The 20,595-nt window shown below is 37.7% G+C and overlaps 1 protein-coding gene and 1 long non-coding RNA gene across 2 annotated transcripts; both read left to right on the top strand.

Moving 5' to 3' along the window:
* The first annotated feature begins 6,142 nt into the window (after positions 1–6,142).
* On the top strand, positions 6,143–13,047 carry LOC126272734 (uncharacterized). The gene is made up of 2 exons (XM_049975790.1): positions 6,143–7,592; positions 12,621–13,047. Exons 1-2 carry the CDS (start codon positions 7,209–7,211, stop codon positions 12,753–12,755), a joined length of 519 nt encoding a protein of 172 aa, XP_049831747.1. The 5' UTR covers positions 6,143–7,208; the 3' UTR covers positions 12,756–13,047.
* A 3,352-nt stretch (positions 13,048–16,399) lies between these two features.
* Positions 16,400–19,812, top strand: LOC126272735 (uncharacterized). The gene is made up of 2 exons (XR_007549256.1): positions 16,400–16,539; positions 16,785–19,812. It is a non-coding gene; the product is annotated as an uncharacterized LOC126272735 (long non-coding RNA).
* Positions 19,813–20,595: the final 783 nt, after the last annotated feature.

Raw genomic sequence — 20,595 nt, forward strand, 5'->3', positions numbered from 1 at the left:
AAATTCTCTCTGGATCATTTTGTAATTGGTATTGATCGTCTGATGATTTTACTAGACGGTAAATTACAGTGTCATCTGCAAACAATCTAAGGGGGCTGCAAACAATCTAAGGGGGCTGCTCAGATTATCACCTAGATCATTTATGTAAATCAGGAACAGCAGAGGGCCTATGACACTACCTTGCGGAACGCCAGATATCACTTCTGTTTTACTCGACGATTTACCGGCTATCACTACGAACTGTAACCTCTCTGAGAGGAAATCACGAATCCAGTCACACAACTGAGGCGACACTCCATATGCACGTAATTTGATTAATAGCCGCTTGTGAGGAACGGTACCAAAAGCCTTCTGGAAATCTAGGAATATGGAATCGATCTGAGATCCCTTGTCGACAGCACTCATTACTTCATGGGAATAAAGAGCTAGCTGTGTTCCACAAGAACGATATTTTCTGAGTCTGTGTTGCTTATGTATCAATAAGTCATTTTCTTTAAGGTGATTCATAATGTTCGAGTACAGTATATGTTCCAAAATCCTACTGCAAATTGAGGTCAGTGATATGGGTCTGTGAGTCAATGAGTTACTCCTATTTCCTTTCTTGAATACTGGTGTGACCTGTGCTACTTTCCAGTCTCTAGGAACAGACCTTTCGTCAAGTAAGCGATTGTATATGATTGCTAGGAAAGGCGCTACTGTTCTGCATATTCTGAAAGGAACCTGATTGGTATACCATCTGGACCGGAAGACTTGCCTTTCTTAAGTGATTTGAGTTGTTTCGCAACACCTAAGATATCTACTTTTATGCCAAGCTGTTCTGGTTTAGAATTCTAGAATATTTACTTCGTCTTCTTTCGTGAAGGAATTACGGAAAACTGTATTTAGTAACTCCGCTTTAGTGACGCCATCAGCGGTAACATTTTCATCGCTATCGTACAGTGGCGGTATTGACTGTTTTTTTGCCACTGGTGTACTTTACATACGACTAGAATCTTTTTGGGTTTTCTAGCATATTTTGAGACAATGTTTCATTGTGGAAACTGTTAAAAGCATCTCCCATTGACGTCCGCACTATTATTTCGAGCTTCCGTGAAACGTAGCCAGTCTTGGGGATTTTGCTTTCTTCTGAATTTGGCATGCTTTTTTCGTTGCTTCTGCGACAGTGTTCTGACGTGTTTTGTGTACCATGGTGAATCAATCCCGTCTCTTATTAACTTATGCGGTATGAATCTATCTATTTATGTCGATACTGTATCTTTGAATTTGAGCCATACCTGGTGCACACTTACATAATTAGCTTGGAAGGAATGTAGACTCTTTCTTAGGAAGGCATCGAGCGAATTTTTATCTTGTTTTAAATAGATATATTTTGCGTTTATTTTTAGTGGTTTTGGTTGATATGATTTTAAGCCTCGCTACAATGACCTTGTGTTCACTAATCCCTGTATCCGTCATGACGCTCTTATTAGATCAGGATTATTTGTCTCTAAGAGGTGAAGTGTGTTTTTTCAACCATTTACAATTCGTGTAGGCTCATGAACTAATTGTTCATAGTAATTCTCAGAGAAAGCATTTAGTAAAATTTCGGAAGTTTTTTCTGTCTTCCCATTCATTTTAAAGGATTACGACGAGACAGCCTTCTTTCCACAAACAGTCACTGGACCAGTGAACGTCCTGCATATCAAGAACAAATAGCGAAGGTTACACAGCGCCCACAGCACCATTCTGCCAAGCTGAAGAGATTGTGCCGACCGAAAAATTCCGCACCGAACGCTAAATGAAATGTCGCGCTCCTCCGGATACTGCCGAGGAGGACGAGCAAAGCAGAGTGACAGGGCTGGCTTGGCCCGCCCGTGGCCCGCACACGCATGAAATTTGGCACGCCATGGCCGGCCCTGCCTTAGACAGATCGTAAAATAGGTGACGTTTTATTGTTTATGGATTTGAGACACTGGTTGCAAAAGAAAAAATGACGTGTTCAATTGAAATGCCCTTTTGAAGCCCAAACTGATTTTTATCAAGGATATCGTGCTTATTAAGATAAACCATAACACTCTTGTGCATATACTTCTCCAGAATTTTAGGAAAAATTATTAGCAATGAAACTGGCTGGTAGTTGGAAATCTCAGCTTTATCACATTTTGTGAACAGTGGATACTCAGTAAACACGTGACAAAGGATTTGAAGAATAAATTTACGGAGGTTTTCAATATTTACTCACTGTATTTAACATTTATTTATCGTTCCTTTAAAACTGCATAACGTCAATTAAACACAGTTCAATCACTCATTCTGAACACTTAATTCAATTATGGCTCTTTTAAACTGCAAATCCTCTAAGAGTTGTCTTGAATCTTCACGATTCTCTCTCAAGAGCCTTGATGTGGATAGATACGTACAGCAACCAGTAATCAGAGACTAAACTGCTTCTACAAAATCACAAGTATTATTAAAAATTTTTGCTGTTACTAATTACAAGCAATGTAATTGGCAGAGTACTATGGCTAATATTTCCTGTAATGAAAGCCACTCAATAGGGGGATGTTTCACATTTGCAAGAACCATTTCACTTAAGTAATTAAGTTCTTCAAACACTTAACAACTAACCTCTCGTCTGACGAAGACAGTCTAAAGACGCAGTGGCAATTTCTCCAGATCTGTTGACAATGATATTTTGAATTATCTCTACACTGAGTGACTGAAATGTAGTTCGGGTACCAGTGAACATAACAATACGTTAGAATTTGTTTTCTAAAAACGAATTATTACGGTACTGTATGGCTTCTTACATATTAATTACACTATTAATATGTTCATAATGGCTTCTTTAATACAAAATTAAAGTAATCGGAGGATCAAATGTAAAACACTCACTAATGACACTTTTTTTGAGATGCAATTGTCTGTGTGAACAAGTGTAACTTTTTCATACGGTGATAAATCGCAGGAGTCACAGAAATTGCAGGAGTCACAGAAATCGCAGAACAGCAGGAGTCGTAGAAATAGCAGTGGTAGAGTACGGAGAGATACAAGACCTGGATTCGTTAACTGCGACAAATCACATCAGAATAACAGATACTGAAAAGTAGCATTCACAGAAATCAATGATATCGGAAAATCGCAGCTTAGACCATCACTAGTTTTCTTCTTGTTACTTGTTCTTGTTTCCCGCTCCACTCCGCCCTCTCCCCCACCTCCTCCTCCCCCTCCACCAACACCACCACCACCTCCACCAGCTTCTGGCTATCTATCCTCTGGTGATATTTCCTGGAACATGTATTAACGGAAATGTTTTCTACTTGTTGCAGCGTTTATCAACAGAACAACTTTGGAAACAAATCGCGAAGGCATCTGCAATGAGACTGAATTTTCCTAATTGTGTGCAAGCTGGTAAACATGTCTCAACTATTTCGCCACCTGATGAGCGATCTTATTTGTTCAACTGCAAGCGGTTCCACAGTCAAGTTCTTTTTGCCGTTTATGTTGCTAATTATAAACTATTTTGCTTTCATTTGGGACAAATGACCGAGTATCTGACGGTGGCGTATTGAGGAATACAGATTTTTACAAAAACCTTGTGAATAGCAATTGATCATTCCTTCGCGGGGGACCAGAGTTATGAAGAGTTTTTTGAAAGGAATTTCCGCCATTTGACTGCTGCTTGTTCATTCATTTCAAACGAAAATGATTTCAGCCTTACAGCCATTCTGAAGTGGATGTTGAAATTTGTATAACACGTCTGTGACATGTCATTGTCGAAAAGATATTTCTGGCCTTATACATCAGTTGTTGTATGAGTACACATCGATCACACATAATATGGTTAACACTGTTCACAGTGAAAAATAATTAACATGTAGTATGGCGTATTTAACAGCCTATTAGTCCTGCGATCTGCATTCGTCACTGCTGTTCCGCAACTGGGTCAGTTATGGAGGTCACGGGAATATTTTGGCTGTTAAAGATGGCATACTGTGTATTAAGCGTTTTTCACTGCGCACTTAGTCATGTTATGTATCTTCGATATATACTCGTATCTTGTAATACAACTAGTCTATAAGGTCAGAAATATGATTTTTCGACGATGACATCTAACAGACAGGTCAGATATATTTTAACATTACAGCATGCACTTGTGAACAGCTATAAAGCCGAAACTATCGTTGTGTAAAATAAATGACCAATTAACAGCCGACGGTGGAAATTTCTTTCAAAAAATTGTGAATAGCATGTTGAAACTACTTCCAACATCTGAGGTGAACGGATACACACTAACCTACGTATCTATCGGAGATAAAGCTTTTCGATTAGGTAAAAACTTCATCAACAAAAGTCGATTGAATAGAGAACGAAAGTTTTACAATTATCCAGTGTCATGTGCCAGACCGATTGTGGAGAAAGTATTTTGAATAATGACTGCATGATTCAGAATGCCTGAGACTCATATCAATCTAAATCTGGACAATTTATCCTCAGTTGTAATTTGCTTGTTCTACGATTCGTAATTTAGGCAGAAACAGTCCGCACACTTATGCGTCATCAGACTGCTTTGACACGTAAAATTACGACAGAGAAGTGACCGAAACAGGATGTTACTGAGAATTGTTGGGGCTTCAGAAAATTGGATCTATGTCCAATGCTTCTGCTCAGCAAGTACAAGAAGTTTATGTCCAATACTTCAGTGATAATGGCTGTGTAATTTGGCAAGACAACTTTGTTTAGTATTCACTAGCTTGCATATAATAACGACCGTATACATTTTCTGTTTTTTTTTTTTTTTCATTTGCTACATTTTGTACTGCAGTACTTGTAACAGCCGTCATTAAAGACAAAAATAAATGTTACTGACTTTGAATCACTGCTACCTCATTCCTATATTTGAACTAATTTTATAGTTCCTATGTAGGAACCATGATAAATACGAATTAATTAGTAATTTCCTCACCTCAATCATCGAACAGGCTGTTTTGGAATAGTGATAAGCAGCGTCCTTTATAAACAGTTATTGAAATACCACAGTTGTAGTGTACATATGTGGTCTAGGTTGCTCTCCCAGACACTAAAATATTTTCCACTTCCCTGCACTCTTTCTTAAAAACAGGTCTCAAGTTGTAATTTTTTCAAATCTACTACTTTGTTGGTTCTAAGTCCATTTCTATAACTTTTACGAGCGGGAACATTTCTCTCTTTTTAATTTATCGTAGCAATCCTAAAATTTCACTTCCTGGGGCGGTTCCTGTTCACGGATTATCATTTTCGCAAACATTATTGTAGCTTTCTCTACAAAAGCCCTTGATTGGTTACTCACATGGTTAAGGACTACCACGGATCGTCGATTATTAGTAAACTCTTTCCTTTGCAAGTATATTTGCTACGGGACTGATGATAACATTGTTGTTTATAAACAAATAAGTCGCTACTAACCAGCCAGGCAGCGATATTACGAGTTCTATGCGTTCCATCAAACTACCTTGGATTTCCATGCGATCAGTGGTAGATCGCTGCGATTTTCCCACACAAATGCGATCTACGAAGCAATCAGGACTGGTTAAAAACCCACGCGACACAGACGTCACTTGAGGCACTAAGCCAGGGTACCCAAGAGCAAAATTTTTATACTACAGTGTGTATCACAATAATTCGTGGCGAAAACTGCCGTGGGTGAAAGTTCATGAGGGAAAAGAGGGGACGGTGGCGCCAAACGATAAGTCGCGTCTCTGACACAATGTTCTCGAAGCGGCCCGGAAAACAACCGGTCGCCCATGCGACGAATCGCTGCGGTCCGTAGCTAGGTTTTTTTTTTTTTTTTTTTTTTTTTTTTTTTTTTTTTTTTTTTTTTTTTTTTTTTTTTTTTGCAAGTTACTAATACACGGCGTCACCGGTTCAAATCCAACTCTATGGTCAAGGAGAAAAGTGGCTGGACGTGGCCAAGCCACTGCTAGTGAGTGTACGAAACGGGCAGAAAAACGTGGTCGTATTGGGCCTATCGTCAGTCATAGCTCGAATCCGAGTCCTCCAGGATGGTGAAAGTAACGGAATGTCGATGCCAGCGCCGTGGAACTGTAGTGCCGACGGATTGGAGTCCAGCGATTGCCTCGCGGAGAACGTCCACTTTTCTGTACAGTTGGCGAGCCTTACGGCGAATGGTCGTCTTGAGAAGGGCTGTATTTGTCTCCTCATGCAGAGTGACAATCCTGGTGAGCGGAAGGGCGTGAAGACTCCACCTGAGAACTTTATTCTGTAGGCGCTGGAGCGCAGCATTCGGGATTTACTAATCGTGACCCACGCATAGGAACCATACGTTAGTGAGGGTAGGACAACGGAGTGATACAACCGGAGCTTGGTATCTAAATTCAGGTCTCGGCTGGAGCGGGTACAAGTTTGTGGGGCTCTTATAGGATATATTTATACAACCATAATTAGCTCAGATTTTTAAGCCTATATCATGCATGTTCAACAGTTGTCCATCATTGTCAGAAAGATGTCCGAAGTTTTGCATTATACAACTTACGTACGTGTGTTTTTTCGCTCATAAAAAAATCCAGTTGCATTCACAACAGGATCTACAGCTAGAAAATCGTCGACGGTATGAATTCAAAAAGGAACTACGAAGCAAGGTGAATACACAGTAGAACGGAACGGTGAAGTTTTGATTTGCCAAGCCACACATAGAGCGCAGCAGTTACCAGAAAAGTTGTGATATCGGCCATGGTACCTGGAACTCCAATTTGTTGGGCAGAAATCAACGTTCAAGTGCGCCGATGTAAAATTCTCTTTCCTTTGTTGACGATTTATTAACATTTTTAATCATTTCTGTTGCCTTTTCATTATGGAAAGACAAGCAATATTTCCTTGAAACTCGTGCGTATCGTAATATCACAGGCTTCTCGTGTTGCAGGCAAATAGCAACACAGCGTACTGTCGTTAAATGGCTACTCGTAACATAATTGCAGCGAGTGCTTATTTCACCATGTAAATTTAATAGCGTTTCAACGAAAGTTTTACCTTAAGTGGAGAATTGTGTGGATACAGAATACCGCAGCGGCACTGAAAGTATATGTCATATTATTCGCAACATTATGTCCGAAGTATTCACATTAGCCGAAACTATATTTGCATTTTGAGTTACATAACAACTCGTCGCATAAAAATGAAAGGTTACACTTGAAGCCATGAATTCTCTTATCTGTTAAAGGTCAGTGTTCAGTATGTTCGTACCTCGAAAGTTTTGTGAAAAATGCATACAGTCATCACTAAAATTATTAGACTTTCAGAGTCCAATCGTTTTTAAAACTGCGAAGTTTAGCGCACCGTCTGCTCAAGAACCTACTAAATACTCACGACAAATGATTGAGCTAAAAGATCCCAGAGAACTGGAAAAGCGTCAGAAGTTTTGGGAGATGGAGAAAGAGATGGAGTCGAAGGTTCAGTACGCTCAGCTCACTGCAGAGGAAAGAATTATTCACGAAGCACACGCAGAAGCCGTCCGGCGCGGTCATTTCACGTACGATGATCCAGCAACTGGAGACCGAATCAAAACACGTTTGCGCCACTTTCTAAAAGGAAGATGTTGTGGAAAAGCTTGTAGACACGTATGTATCTTTACAATAATCATGCTCCTTCACTGTAACAGACACCATTTGCATATGGTTCACCAATGTCAGATAGCGTCTGCTTAGAGCATTGACAATCCTTATAAACTCAGTATGCACGGCCTTTCTTAATTCACTCATTCCCAGTAGTTCAAAGGCAAAATTGGTACTACTATATTCTTGCAGTTTTAATTTATATTGAAACAATATTTATTCCTCTCCCATCATTAACTCTCCTGTATTAAACTGACAGCAACTGGAATCTTTGTGTAAGAGACAGGAGGCTACCAAGAGAATTTAGTTGCACCAAAACCAAGTACGGTACTTAATACCATTTACAGATGTGAAGGACATGACAAGGACAAAACAGTATGAAATACGGAGCTTACTGTTATATTCATGCGTAATATTTTAAATGGAAATGCAGCAGTCTCACATGCCTCAGGCAACACAACATAAATTGCAGCTTACCATTACATTCAGACATGATTTTATTGGTAGTGCAGCAGTCACAATGATAACACATGATTTAAAGGCAGAGCTCAGTATTTTCTCACCTATTAGTGTGTTTACTTAATTATAAACTGGAATTCATGTTGTTTACCAGACAGATCATTATAAGTGTTAAGTGTTGCTAAAACTGATTACTTAATATCATCTACAGTTAAGAGGAACTTGCATAAGGCAGCAGATCTTCCATCTTTGGACTCATTTGCAAAAATAATTTATTTTAGAAATGAAAGTAAGAGGACTTACCATGAATATAAGAAACAATAACATGTAAGCATGTATCAAGAATACATTGATCCTTATGTGAATTCATAATGAGTGATACACTGGCAGGAGTTACATTAACACACATTTAAATTCCTAAATTTTGTCATCTCACCCTGAAGTCTGCAGCAGATAGTAATGGTTAAAGTGTTTTACCCACTTCTTTAGCAATTATAGCACGAGGAAAGTGGTTATCTGTATTTTTTGCTGCAAGCTAATGTACATTTGATGTTAGAATCTGACCATTCCAGTAAAGAATATCCACTCAAGCTTAAAGTTTTATGCATGGGTACTCATTCATTCATTGTATTCTGTAAATTCTTTCAAGAAGAACATTCAGTTGCAGTATATGTAAACAAAGTGAAACAGCTGTTAGAAACTGCATAAAAAATTTGCTGTGCTTAATCATTATAAGTTGTTTATACCTCCTCAGTCAGAATTCAACATAGTAAAATAAAAGGCTAGTCAGTTCACTGAAAAAGAGCTGACTGCTTTCTCAGTTATATTAAATATCTACTGTTTATCACCTTAGTAGCTATATGACAGCTTGGATATTTATCATAGAACAAGTATTACCTGTACCTTAACAGTAAAGACCACCTTAAATTAGCATTGCTACTTGTCATACTGTGAATAGGAATCTTCAATCCGTGAAAATAAATAATCAGATAATTTTTAGAATTAGTGGCTTATTCTTAATTTTCTTTCCATTTATAGGAATTCTAAATTTCTTACTTTATTCTTATTAGAGCTTTTTAGAGACCTTACACCACAACGTAGAATTCCACTCTCAACCCTAAACAAGTGGACAAAATTTTCATGGGTTTTATTTTACAGTATTGTGCTGGGGTTATGTAAATTATAGTTCAGTTCAAACTTTTTTTTCTTTTTGTAATAGCAATTAATACAGCTGAGCAGTAAACGTACAGAGAAAATGAGAAAGAGATCAGTGAACATACCAGACAGGCTGACACATTCCTGTGATGTGTTAGGAGCCTGGTTTGGAACAAAGACATCCCTCAAAATTGCAAAGAAGTAATATATAGAAGTTACTGCATCTCAGTATTGACCTAAGCATCTAAAGCATAAGTAATGAAGAAAATAAATGTAACCATAGTAACAGGCACATGAAATGAAATTCGCCAGAACTAGGATAGGAATGATAAGGAGAGATAGGATGAAGAATGAAAGGGTAAGGGAAATAGTGAAAGAAGAACCCTTGCAGAGCAGGATAGAAATATTGAAGCTAATATGGCATGGACACTAAAAGAGAATGGAAAATAAGAGGATACATGAAATGGTGATGCAAAGGAAATGAACAGGAGGAGGACCAAGGGATATTTGGCTGAAGGAGGAGAGTGTTGAAAATATAGGCAAGGGCTGATCCAGAGTGAACATAGAAAGATTGTGGGAAAACAGGACTAGATGGTGAGATTTACATCCCAAACAGACTCAGCCTGGGAATGGGAACTGTTAAAGATGATGATGGCTAGACAAATTGTTGTACTGCTTACCTGAGAAATTCCTTATCATTAACCAGAATTATCCAGGACCTTTCCATCATACCAGATAAATGTAACACTTTTGCTGTTAATACATAAAACAAATGGAATCCACAAATTGGAAACACAAGAAAAATTTTCTCGCTACTGCTTTATTTTCTTTCCTTCACAGGCACTAGCAGTTTTACCCTTCTCTCGCACTCAAAGCAGACTCTTAAGTCTTGTATTTTAGGTGATGATGATCAATGTATTAGAGACAGTTGTGGTGGGCACTTGGCCACTGGAGGTTGGGGGAGGTGGTATCCTCTTATGCAACTGCGAATAAAGGCAACAAAAACTGGAAGTAGCCTTGCTAGGGTGGTAATGCCACAACTTGCCTGTTTGTATAACTATAGTAATGATAAGCACATAAACAGACTTCTTTCCCTCATCCTTCTGAAGTCTTTCTTATCACTAGCATTCCCATGAAAACACTGAAACCATCACCATTATTTATCAATATTTTACATAATTATTATGAACATAAAACTATTCATTGGAGCATCAAACTTTTGATTCCAGCTCTGTTTCTACAAGTATTACACCTTCCAGGTTACAACTTTTCATCTTAGCCAGTTCTTAATTTAATGCATTTTGCTCCTTTTTAATTTACGCTGGGACTTGTGACAACACATTCTGTATCAATTCAACCCTGTAAAAGAAAGTAATTCTCCAATAAACTAGTGTTTTGGGACATGATCAGAAAAAGTCAAACAAGTGAGACAGCCATAATTTTGATTTATTATTAAGTGCTGCTTACACAGTTTGTTCATTATGGGCACCAAGGATGTTTATGAGATGCTATACAGTGCCAGATTTGCACCTTGTGGCCAGAATTGGAACCAATTTTTTTCTAGCCTAAATCAGTTCCACAGTAGTGTATCCACCAAGTTTCACTGCCATATGATTAATATGCCCCATACTGGACTTCTGTGAGAGCTGCACTTTAATTACACACACACTAGCACTCGCAGTTTACTCCATCACTTATAAAAAATTTCTTTTCCTCACTAGCTAGATTACCAAACAGAATAACATCCCAATAGGTGACATGTGGAACCTTAGCATACTTTGAAAAAAATTGATAAGCCAGGGAAGAGAGGGGTTGGCCAGCAAATTAGTACCTAATGTGTCTGGTAAAAACAGACTATATTGTTGAGGCCCTGTAGCCTACTGTTGAACATACCACCATTTGACTGTTTTATTGTTTATTTAAGTACAACTAAGGTTTCAGTCTTTTATGCCATTTTCAAGTATTTGATTTTATGTATTTAACATATATTCCAGGACACTTAACATGTTGTCAAGCTCAGAGTTGGCCATAGATTAAGAAAATATTGGCTCCCCATGAAATGCCACATGTAAAATCACCATCTTGTAACAGACCATTAAATAATCGTAGGAGCACATCATATTTAGGAAAGCAGGCTTTGTTGGTTAGTAAAAGATGAACACATGTCCTTGTGCTCATCTTTTATTTGGCAACATAAGCCTGTTTTCACTAAATGTGACTTGCTCCCTTGATTATTTAATGATCTGTTACAAGATGGTGATTTTAAATCTGGCATTTCATGGGGAGCTAATGTCTTTTCTTAATTTATGGCCAAGTTTGAGCTTGGCAACATGTTAAGTGTCCTGCAGTATATGTTAAAGACATAAAATCAATTACTTGAAAATGGCATAAGGGGCCAAACCCTAGGTTGTATTTAAATAAACAATAAAGCAATCAAATGGTGGTGTGTTCCCTAAAAGAATAAAAAATAAATAAAATGAAATTAAATAACTGTATGACTGTTGCTTAGCAATATCAAAAACTTTTTCCTCCAATTGAGTTGGAATGCATAGGTGTCATATCCAGAATCAAAGAGAGATGTGGTTCACACCAGAATTCAAGGAGCCTTCATGGGAGCCACTAATTCCAAGGTATACAGTAATTTATACTTTCCTCCAACTCAAGGGGTCATGTAATTTTTATGTTTGTAAATGGGCATGGATAGGCAAATTACATGTCATTGGCACATCTCAGAGGAATGTACGGTAGATTATAGCTGAAAGAGGGGCTTACTCAGTTGCAAATTCGCAATAGAATCTGAAAGGGATTCCATCGGAACCTGGAGCTTTATTCAATTATCTGACACTAAAATATGTATCACTCATCTTTCCAGTGGTGCGAGAATTAAATTGGGGATCAATAGGAGCACTGAACAATTGCTGTATTGGTCACTAATAAGAAGCCACCAAAGACTTTATTTGATTCATTTCAGATAGAACCCATCTTTAGTTTGTCATAATATCTTGGTGATCAGGTATGTATGTAACAAACAAAGCTGTCATGGCAGACTAAAGACTTAATTCAACGTTTGTGCTTTCACTTTTCTACACTCAATTTCAGTCCCTGTCTCATGCCTGGGTGTCTGGACACTAACTTTGGTAGCACTAACTGCCTTTCATATTACCAGTATTTCTTTGGGTTTTCTGAGAGGTCCTTCAATAATATTCTGCAACAGCAGTTGAAGACATCACACTTTCCCTTCTTGACAGCCAAACTCATTTCCTTTAGCATCTCTCTATCTCTAACCCTAAGCTTTGTTTTACACCTATTATGCAGTAGTCTGTAAGCACCATAGTAAAATTTAATTTTGGTACTTACTGTAATAACTTCATTGTTTTACTTATGTATAAAGCACTAATATCACTTCATTATTTGTTTCAGTGCATTTTTGACCATGAGAAGGTACCTGACGCCAAGAAGAAAACTAGCCGATTTAACTCTTCCTTCTGGGTGTATGATGATGATGCAGTGGACAAGGAGAATGATGAGAAAATGAAAGCATTGTATGGCTTATAGTTAACAGGGAAGAATTTTTTCAGTGCAAGGTATAAAATAAAAAAAGAACATGTCTCTCCTCACACAACTATATTTTTTGTCACTGTATATGAGGAGACGATTCAGTGGCGGATGGTGATGCAGTATTCAGCACTATTTCTTAGATTGTCTCATAGTTCTGTTTAAATCTGTGTAAATGTGATATGACTGTCAGTATTATGCTACAATTATATCTTAAAGAACTCTGAATGAAACTGTTTAAATTATTTGTGGGTATGTGAACTGTATATAAATAAAAACAAATGTCATTTAATGCTCATTTGTCATACAACCATTAAGTGTAATTGTCTGTTACCAGTACCATCCAGGATAATCCCTCTCATTATTTTAAACACAGGAAATATGTCTCCTGCACTGTTTTCAGAAATAAAAGTTGAAAAACTGCTACAAGGGCAAGGTGTAAACTTCTTAGCCTCTCAGTGAGAGATTGTGATTGTAGGTAAAAAATTAATTTGTTTTTTTACATAGTCCTCTTTTATGCCAGTACTATTTGCCCATTGTTTCTTCCACTCAGTTAATTCAGCTCAAAATTGTGATGTGCGGGCTCTGTTGGAAAAGTAACCAAGTCATCTTTTTTATGCAGGAATTAAGCTTTTAGGTAGGTGTTGATGGCAATACTTTATCTGTTGCAATTTCCTGACCCATCATATTGTTGTCATCACATTTAATTTTGGAGATATTATTAATTTAGGTGAAGGTGGTATAGTGTCAAGGTTTTTGCAAGGTCTAATTCAAAAGAGCTCTCATGCGATATAAAATGTAATATGAAAGTGGGAAACCTTTGACCTTCTGAAGTAAACTTATTCAAAGATGTTGCTCTAGGTCACACAGAATGTTATAAATGGTTATCAGAATTAAAAAGTATTTGTTAATCAGCTGGAGCTTATTCTGCACCAGGAAAGTGTTTAGCTTCAATTTATGGCACTTGCTTTCAAAATATCAGCAGTCTGGTGACTTCCAGCCATCATTTGACTGTCAGAGAACTTGCAGAAGGGAATGTAATCTCAAATGGTCCTTTTTCAAACAAGCACATGAAAAAATTTGTAAAGAGAGACCACAGTTGTTGCAAGACAGCTCATGGTTTCTTCATAGTGACAATGTGTGTGCCTGTTCAGCTGTCACATTACTGTCGTCCCTCAGCCACTGATGAGCAAACCAAAAAGTGGCTGAACAACAGAGAGGAGTAGTTTGATGGAGACAATAGATACACATCAGTAAGCTGAATAAAAATGTCAATAAAAAGTTTATTTAATTTATGTAACCATCTAAAGTGTTTGCAACCTCTTCATCATCCTCAAAACACTTTGTAGTCACAAATTTCTAGGCTCTAGGAATAAGTGAACTGTAATGGATATTGAGTCTGGTGAACCTGGTGGATATTGTAACAAGCCATTCTTCTAATCCCTGTTTTCTCACTGCCAAAGCAACATTTTTTGGGAGGCACATTGGCCCGATAAGTGATGATTTTTTGTCCTCATCCTTTGTCATAGCTTCACCAGCAGACCATATACCTTTCACATTATTGTGTGGTGCAAATGATTTACACCTGCTGCTGTAATTACCGCTCCATTCCTAGCATGTAATAAGCAACCCGGACCCAACAGTGCCATATGTTAGCAGCTATTCAAAGTATTTTTGAGGTTCTGTATAACTTTTTTATAAAATTCTTACAGCTGGTTGTACGTCTTTCGATGTAGCCCAAACAGAACAGAGTAATTTTTTCATTTGCTTTTTTAGTGACCCATTCAACAAAAGTGGCTCCCATGGTGTACAAATCCTTCTCAAACAGGATTTCCAGTGAAGGAGCCCCAATTTTAAAATTAAATATCTTGAAAACTACGATTGATAGACAAGTGCAACAGATGGTATGATTATGGTGAACACTGTAAGAATTTTATACAGAAGCTTCAAAATTGTTTGGGAAGCTGCTAACAAATGGCGCTTACATAGTCAGCTCTGCAACCATTCTTTGCAGTCACATCACAGTCTTTGTAATTGTGCACCACTCACTGTAAGGAGGTGGCACAAATGAAGAATGAAATTTACCATAACATCAGGTAATGTCCCAATGGAAGTGGATTCAAATGCCACAGGGACCACCAATTCGAGCTTGTCCCAGCATGGTGGGATGGTTCCAATAGACAATGACTTTCAATGTGCCCTCCAAAAAGTAGTCACAAGGCCTCAGATGAGGCGAATACATAGATCAATCCATCCCTGACCCAGTAAATTTGCAATAATCCAATGCAATGACTGTTCCCAAAGTATTCACCAAGAAAGTGAAACACCTGTTCAGTGCAATATGATCTGGCCCCATTTTGTATTAACTACTCGGTGCCTGTTCGATCCTCCATCACTAGTTGTGTGGTGACAAAATGTTGCAACATAATGTTCACTATTGATTGTTTCTTGTGCGAGAAGAGAGCCAAAAGTGCCTCTGCTACATACCACAGCACAAACAGCAACTTTGGGAGAATACAGTAGTTTCACTTCACACAAATGGGGATTTAGTTGCAAGTTTTGTGTGTTCGTGGCTCCATTCCAGTGGCAGTGTGCTTCATCTGTGAACCAGGTGCAGGCAACAAGAAATCCTTCATTATCAATCATTTTGATAGTCTGGTTAGCAAAGTCAGCTACTTGTCACACACCTCATACAGGTGGCTTTGCATTTTGAATGGAAATGTGTATGCTCTGTCTCAGCATTATCTGCGTGCGGGAACACTTCGAACCAATGTCTGCTGCAGCTCTTTAGACAGATTTCTTTGGATTTTGCTGTATAATTCCAGAAAACATAGAGACACTTTTAGGAGTAACTACAGCTTGCCTGGGGCCAACATTCCCCTCTATGTACATCATCAGCCATGCTGCTGTCCACCAGAATTTGGCAAAGAGCTTGCAAATGGTTTATGGAATATTAAAATGTGTTTGAAAACTTTGTTTTGTTATTGTAGGACTGTTTTTAAGCTGTGGTATTCCAGTAAAACATGTACTTCAATGGAATACATAATTTTAAACTCTTCCTTCAGTATGTTACTCTCCTTTCACATTTTGCGGTGGAACTGATTGCTCTTGAGTAGCGACGCATCATTTATAGGTGCTATGCATTGCAATCACAGCACCATATTTAGCAGCTTTTCAAACTATTTTGAAACTTCTGTATAAAATTCTTACAGCTTTTACAATAAACATACCATTTGTTGCACTTGTTTATCAATCTTTGATTTCGAGAAATGTAATTTTTAAATTTGGGACTCCTTTGCTGGGCACCCTGTAGTTAACACGTAAAAAGATATATCTATGGTGGCAGCTAGTTCCTACATTTTTAATTGCCAAAAGTCCAATACCATGTGAATGAGTTGCCTAGTAACACATGTGTTATAGATGTTACTTTTGAAGTTCATGTCTCTAATTTTATTAAATGATTTGAATTAATTTAAGAAATGTTTGAATGAACATTGTTCACTAGCATGGTCCATTAGACAGCTTACTTTCAGTAACAGAAAATTTGTGGCCTGGGCTCCATAAGCTGCACATACCCAAGTTTTAGTGATAATATGCCAATAAATTATTGTCCCTGTCCTGTCAACAACCCACTGTGTTTGCAGAAACCTCAGAGGTGAGTGGAAACTTTGAGCCAGAGCTCCAGCCATCTACAAGCAGTGACCAGTGGACACTCTTCGAAATCCTCCACCAGAAACATTAGACAAAGCCAAAAGGTTGTTAACCAACTGAAAGGTTAACACAGGTCTGCAACTAAAAAAATGCATAGGATTTTTTTAACATATTCTTATAGATTTTGACCTCTCAAAAACAGGAAAAATATTTAAAAAATTCTATCACATAGGTTTTTATGTATATTGCAGTATTTATGTTCATTGGTAATAAACCTATGTGGTTTTTTAATTAAATAATTATTAAAAATTAATTGGTAAAATAAACTTTAATTTTAAAAAAATTACAATGTTAACTATTCTTTGTTACCAATTGCAGGTTTTACCATGAACTCCTGGGTGCCAGAAGCAAATGCAAACAATCTTATTGTTCAGTTTTATCATGTTGTGACAAGTCAAATGACTATTTGTACCTCGCATGAAATGAAGAGAAACTCTCAGTAGACATATAGCTATTCAAGTGAACAGTGATGTTGTTTCTGTCTAGTCATGGCTACAAGAGGTTGTGTTATTCCTCCAAACAGTTTTTGTAAAATCTGTGGTGAATACACTATTAAAAGTCAACAAAGAAACATAAGTGATTTTCTGAGGAAAGTTTATTTTGCTTACTTTAAATTAAAACTTGGTGATCAAGATAAACCATGGGCTCCGCGTAAGGTGTGTAGAAGATGTGAAGAAGATCTTTATTTGTGGTTCAAGGGTAAGAAAAATACATTTCAATTTGGAATTCCTATGATATGGTGTGAGCAGAAAAACCATACCACTGATTGCTACTTCTGTTCAGCTGATGAAAAGGGATTCAATTAAAAAAACAAAAGAAGCATAAGTTATCCTAATCTTGACTCAGCTATACATCCAGTGCCCCATAGCTCTGAAATACCTATCCTACAGCCACCTTCCAGTTTGGATGAATACCCGAGTCAGTTGGAGGATGAAGTTACGAGGCGTGTTTTTTAAGTAAGTACCGTTTTGAAATTTAAAAAGACGTGCTAAGATATCTCAATAATTTTATTTTTACATGAAAGCCTGTACCTTAATCTACTCACTGACGCCATTACAGTCTGATTCTTCCTTGTTTACATTGTGTACTGAATGTTTAAGATGCCTCCGATGAGTCCCGCCAATTGTGAAGTACGGGCTGTTATAAGATTTCTTAGTGCTATAGACCTAAAAGCGATCAATATTCATTGTGAGATCTGTTCAGTTTACAGAGAAAACATTACAAGTGATGGAATTGTAAGAAAGTGGGTGGGAGCTTTTAAAGATGGCCGCACAAATGTGCATGATGAATAACGGAGTGGGCGTCCTTCGGTCATCAGTGAAAGTTTGTTGCAGGAAGTGGACAATAAGGTGAGAGAAAACACACACTTTATGATTTCCTCCTTGTGGGATGACTTTCCTAATGTTTCTCGTAGTGTTTTGTATGGCATTGTGACCGAGCATTTGAATTACCAAAAATTGTGTGCACATTGGGTACCGAAATGTTGACTGATGTGCACAAAACCAAACTTTTAGACAGTCCATTGACTTTCCTTGAGCAGTACCACAACAACAGTGGTGATTTCTTAAGCCAAATTGTTACGGGCGATGAAACATGGGTGGCCTACTTCACACCACAATCAAAGCAACAGTCCATGGAAGTTGAGCAAAGGCATCATTTTGCTGCAAGAGAATGCCTGTCCGGATGTGGCGAATCAGACCAAAGATCTCATCACATCTTTTCGATGGGAAACTCTACATCATCCTTTGTACAGCCCCGATCTTGCGCCCAGTGACTACTATCTGTTCCTGTACTTGAAGAAACACCTGGGCGGTCAGCGTCTTCAAGACGATGATAAAGTCAAAACAGTGGTGATGCGGTGGTTAACAAGTCAGGTGGCAGACTTCTATGAGGAGGGTATTCAAAAACTGGTACAACGTTATGACAAGTGCCTCAATATTGACGGAAATTATGTAGAAAAGTAGATTAAGGTACAGGCTTTCCTGTATAAATAAAATTATTGAGATATCTCAGCACGTCTTTTTTAAATTTCAAAATGGTACTTACTTAAAAAACACACCTCTTACATTACCTCCTCAGGGTGAATCAAGCTCAGATTTTTCTTCAGATGCAGATGAAAGACATCAACTATTTCCTCAAAGTGAGCTCAATGGTCTAGTAAGAGATTTAGGTCTTTCAATAGATGCAGCCCCAAACTGTTAGGTTCCAGATTAAATAATAAAAACCTTTTATCATCTGGCACCTCATTTTCATGGTACAGACACCGAGAAAAAGAATTTACTCAGTTTTTCTCGAAAGAAGGAAATTTAGTTTTTTGCAATGATGTGGAAGGACACATGCATTGCTTTGATATGCAGTATGACTCATCTGAATGGTGCCTATTCATTGATTCATCCAAAACTAGTCTTAAAGTAGTATTATTGCACAATGAAAATAAATTTGCATCACTTCTGATGGGACATTCTGTGCATATGGACAAAAACTGTAACGATTTGGCCATTATCCTGGAAAAAATCAAATATCAGGACCATCAATGGATGGTTTGTGGGGACTACAAAATACTCATGATGCTTTTGGGTCAGCAGGCAGGCTATACTAAATACCCATGCTTCTTATGCTTGTGGGATAGTAGAGGCAGAGACCAGCACTGGACTAAAAGTGATTGGCCACTCCGAGAAACTTTAAAACCTGGAGAGAGAAAGGTTATCAATATTACTTTGGTACCACCAGAAAAGGTTTTGTTGCCCCCTCTCCATATAAAATTGGGGTTGATGAAACAATTTGTAAAATCACTGCAAAAGGATGGGGGACTGTTTTTAAATATCTATGTACAAAATTTTTGAAGCTGTCAGAACCAAAGTTGAAAGAGGGAGTTTTCACTGGCTCCGACATAAGAAAACTTTTAACCGACACACTCTTTGTGGAAAGTATGCATGAGAAGGAAAAAGAAACTTGGGTATCGTACGAGGATGTAGTGCAAAAGTTTTTGGGAAATACTAAGGATCCTGACTACAATACCATTGTTCAACAGTTGCTAGCAGAATACAAAGCTCAAGGCTGCAAGATGAGCTTGAAGGTCCATTTTTTACACTCCCACATAGGCAGTTTCCTGAAAACCTGGGAGCTTACAGTGAAGAACAGGGGGAGCGGTTTCACCAGGGTGTCTGTGATATCGAGAGACGGTACCAAGGAAGATGAGATGTCACTATGCTTGCTGACCACTGTTGGATGTTTAAGCAGGAAACTAAAGATGGAATCAGAAAAGGACTCGAAAAGTATCAAGGAAAAGAAGAAAAGGTTTCATAAAAAACATGAATAAGTATAATATTGTTACTATATATCTCAATGTTTCATGGGTTGTAAAAATATATTATGTTTGACAATTTTGAATAAACTAGTGCTTTTACCAATTTTTTGTGTTTGAATTTGCAAAAAAACCTTATGTGATAGAAGAAAATGGACATCACTTCTGAAATCAGCACAGTCTAAAATGTATAATTCAGTAAAAATATCTAATGCAGCTGACAAAAATTTTTTTTTTGCCGACCTGTCTAATACAAATCAATGCAACAGCATGGGATACCACAAATGTTACCACGGCCAACCCAGCTTAAGAATACTACTACTGAAAGTGACAGAACTAGGATGATGTGGAAAATCAAGAAACTTAGAGATAAGACAGGACCCAGAAATGGTTTCCAGCAAAACTTTACCTGACAACAACAACCAGTGAGGCTAGTCCAGTAGCAAGTAGTGTTCCCATAAAAATGTTCCAGAAGCCCAAGTACAGAGTCATGAACACAGAATTCTGTAAAGTTTACATGGGAGAAAAGGATGAGAACATAAGGAAACTTCATGCTATTACTATTAATAAACTATGTTATATCTCAAAGTCATTAGTAAAGTTGGTAATAGAAGCATTCAAATGTTATTGTGGCTGATTTCAGTTTTTAAATGCTAGTAACACAAGTATCTGGCCTATATTGCAGTTAAAGTGGTTCATAGTCAAGGAGGAGTCATATATTATCAAAACACATAACTATTAACAAAATTAAATGAACTCTACGTCAGATGTGTCTCTTGACAGCTGAGATGTAACTGGTTTGATAAGGTACTATCCTCCACTAGA

The sequence above is a fragment of the Schistocerca gregaria genome, chromosome 5 (assembly GCF_023897955.1).
Source record: "Schistocerca gregaria isolate iqSchGreg1 chromosome 5, iqSchGreg1.2, whole genome shotgun sequence".
Lineage (NCBI taxonomy): Eukaryota > Metazoa > Arthropoda > Insecta > Orthoptera > Acrididae > Schistocerca > Schistocerca gregaria.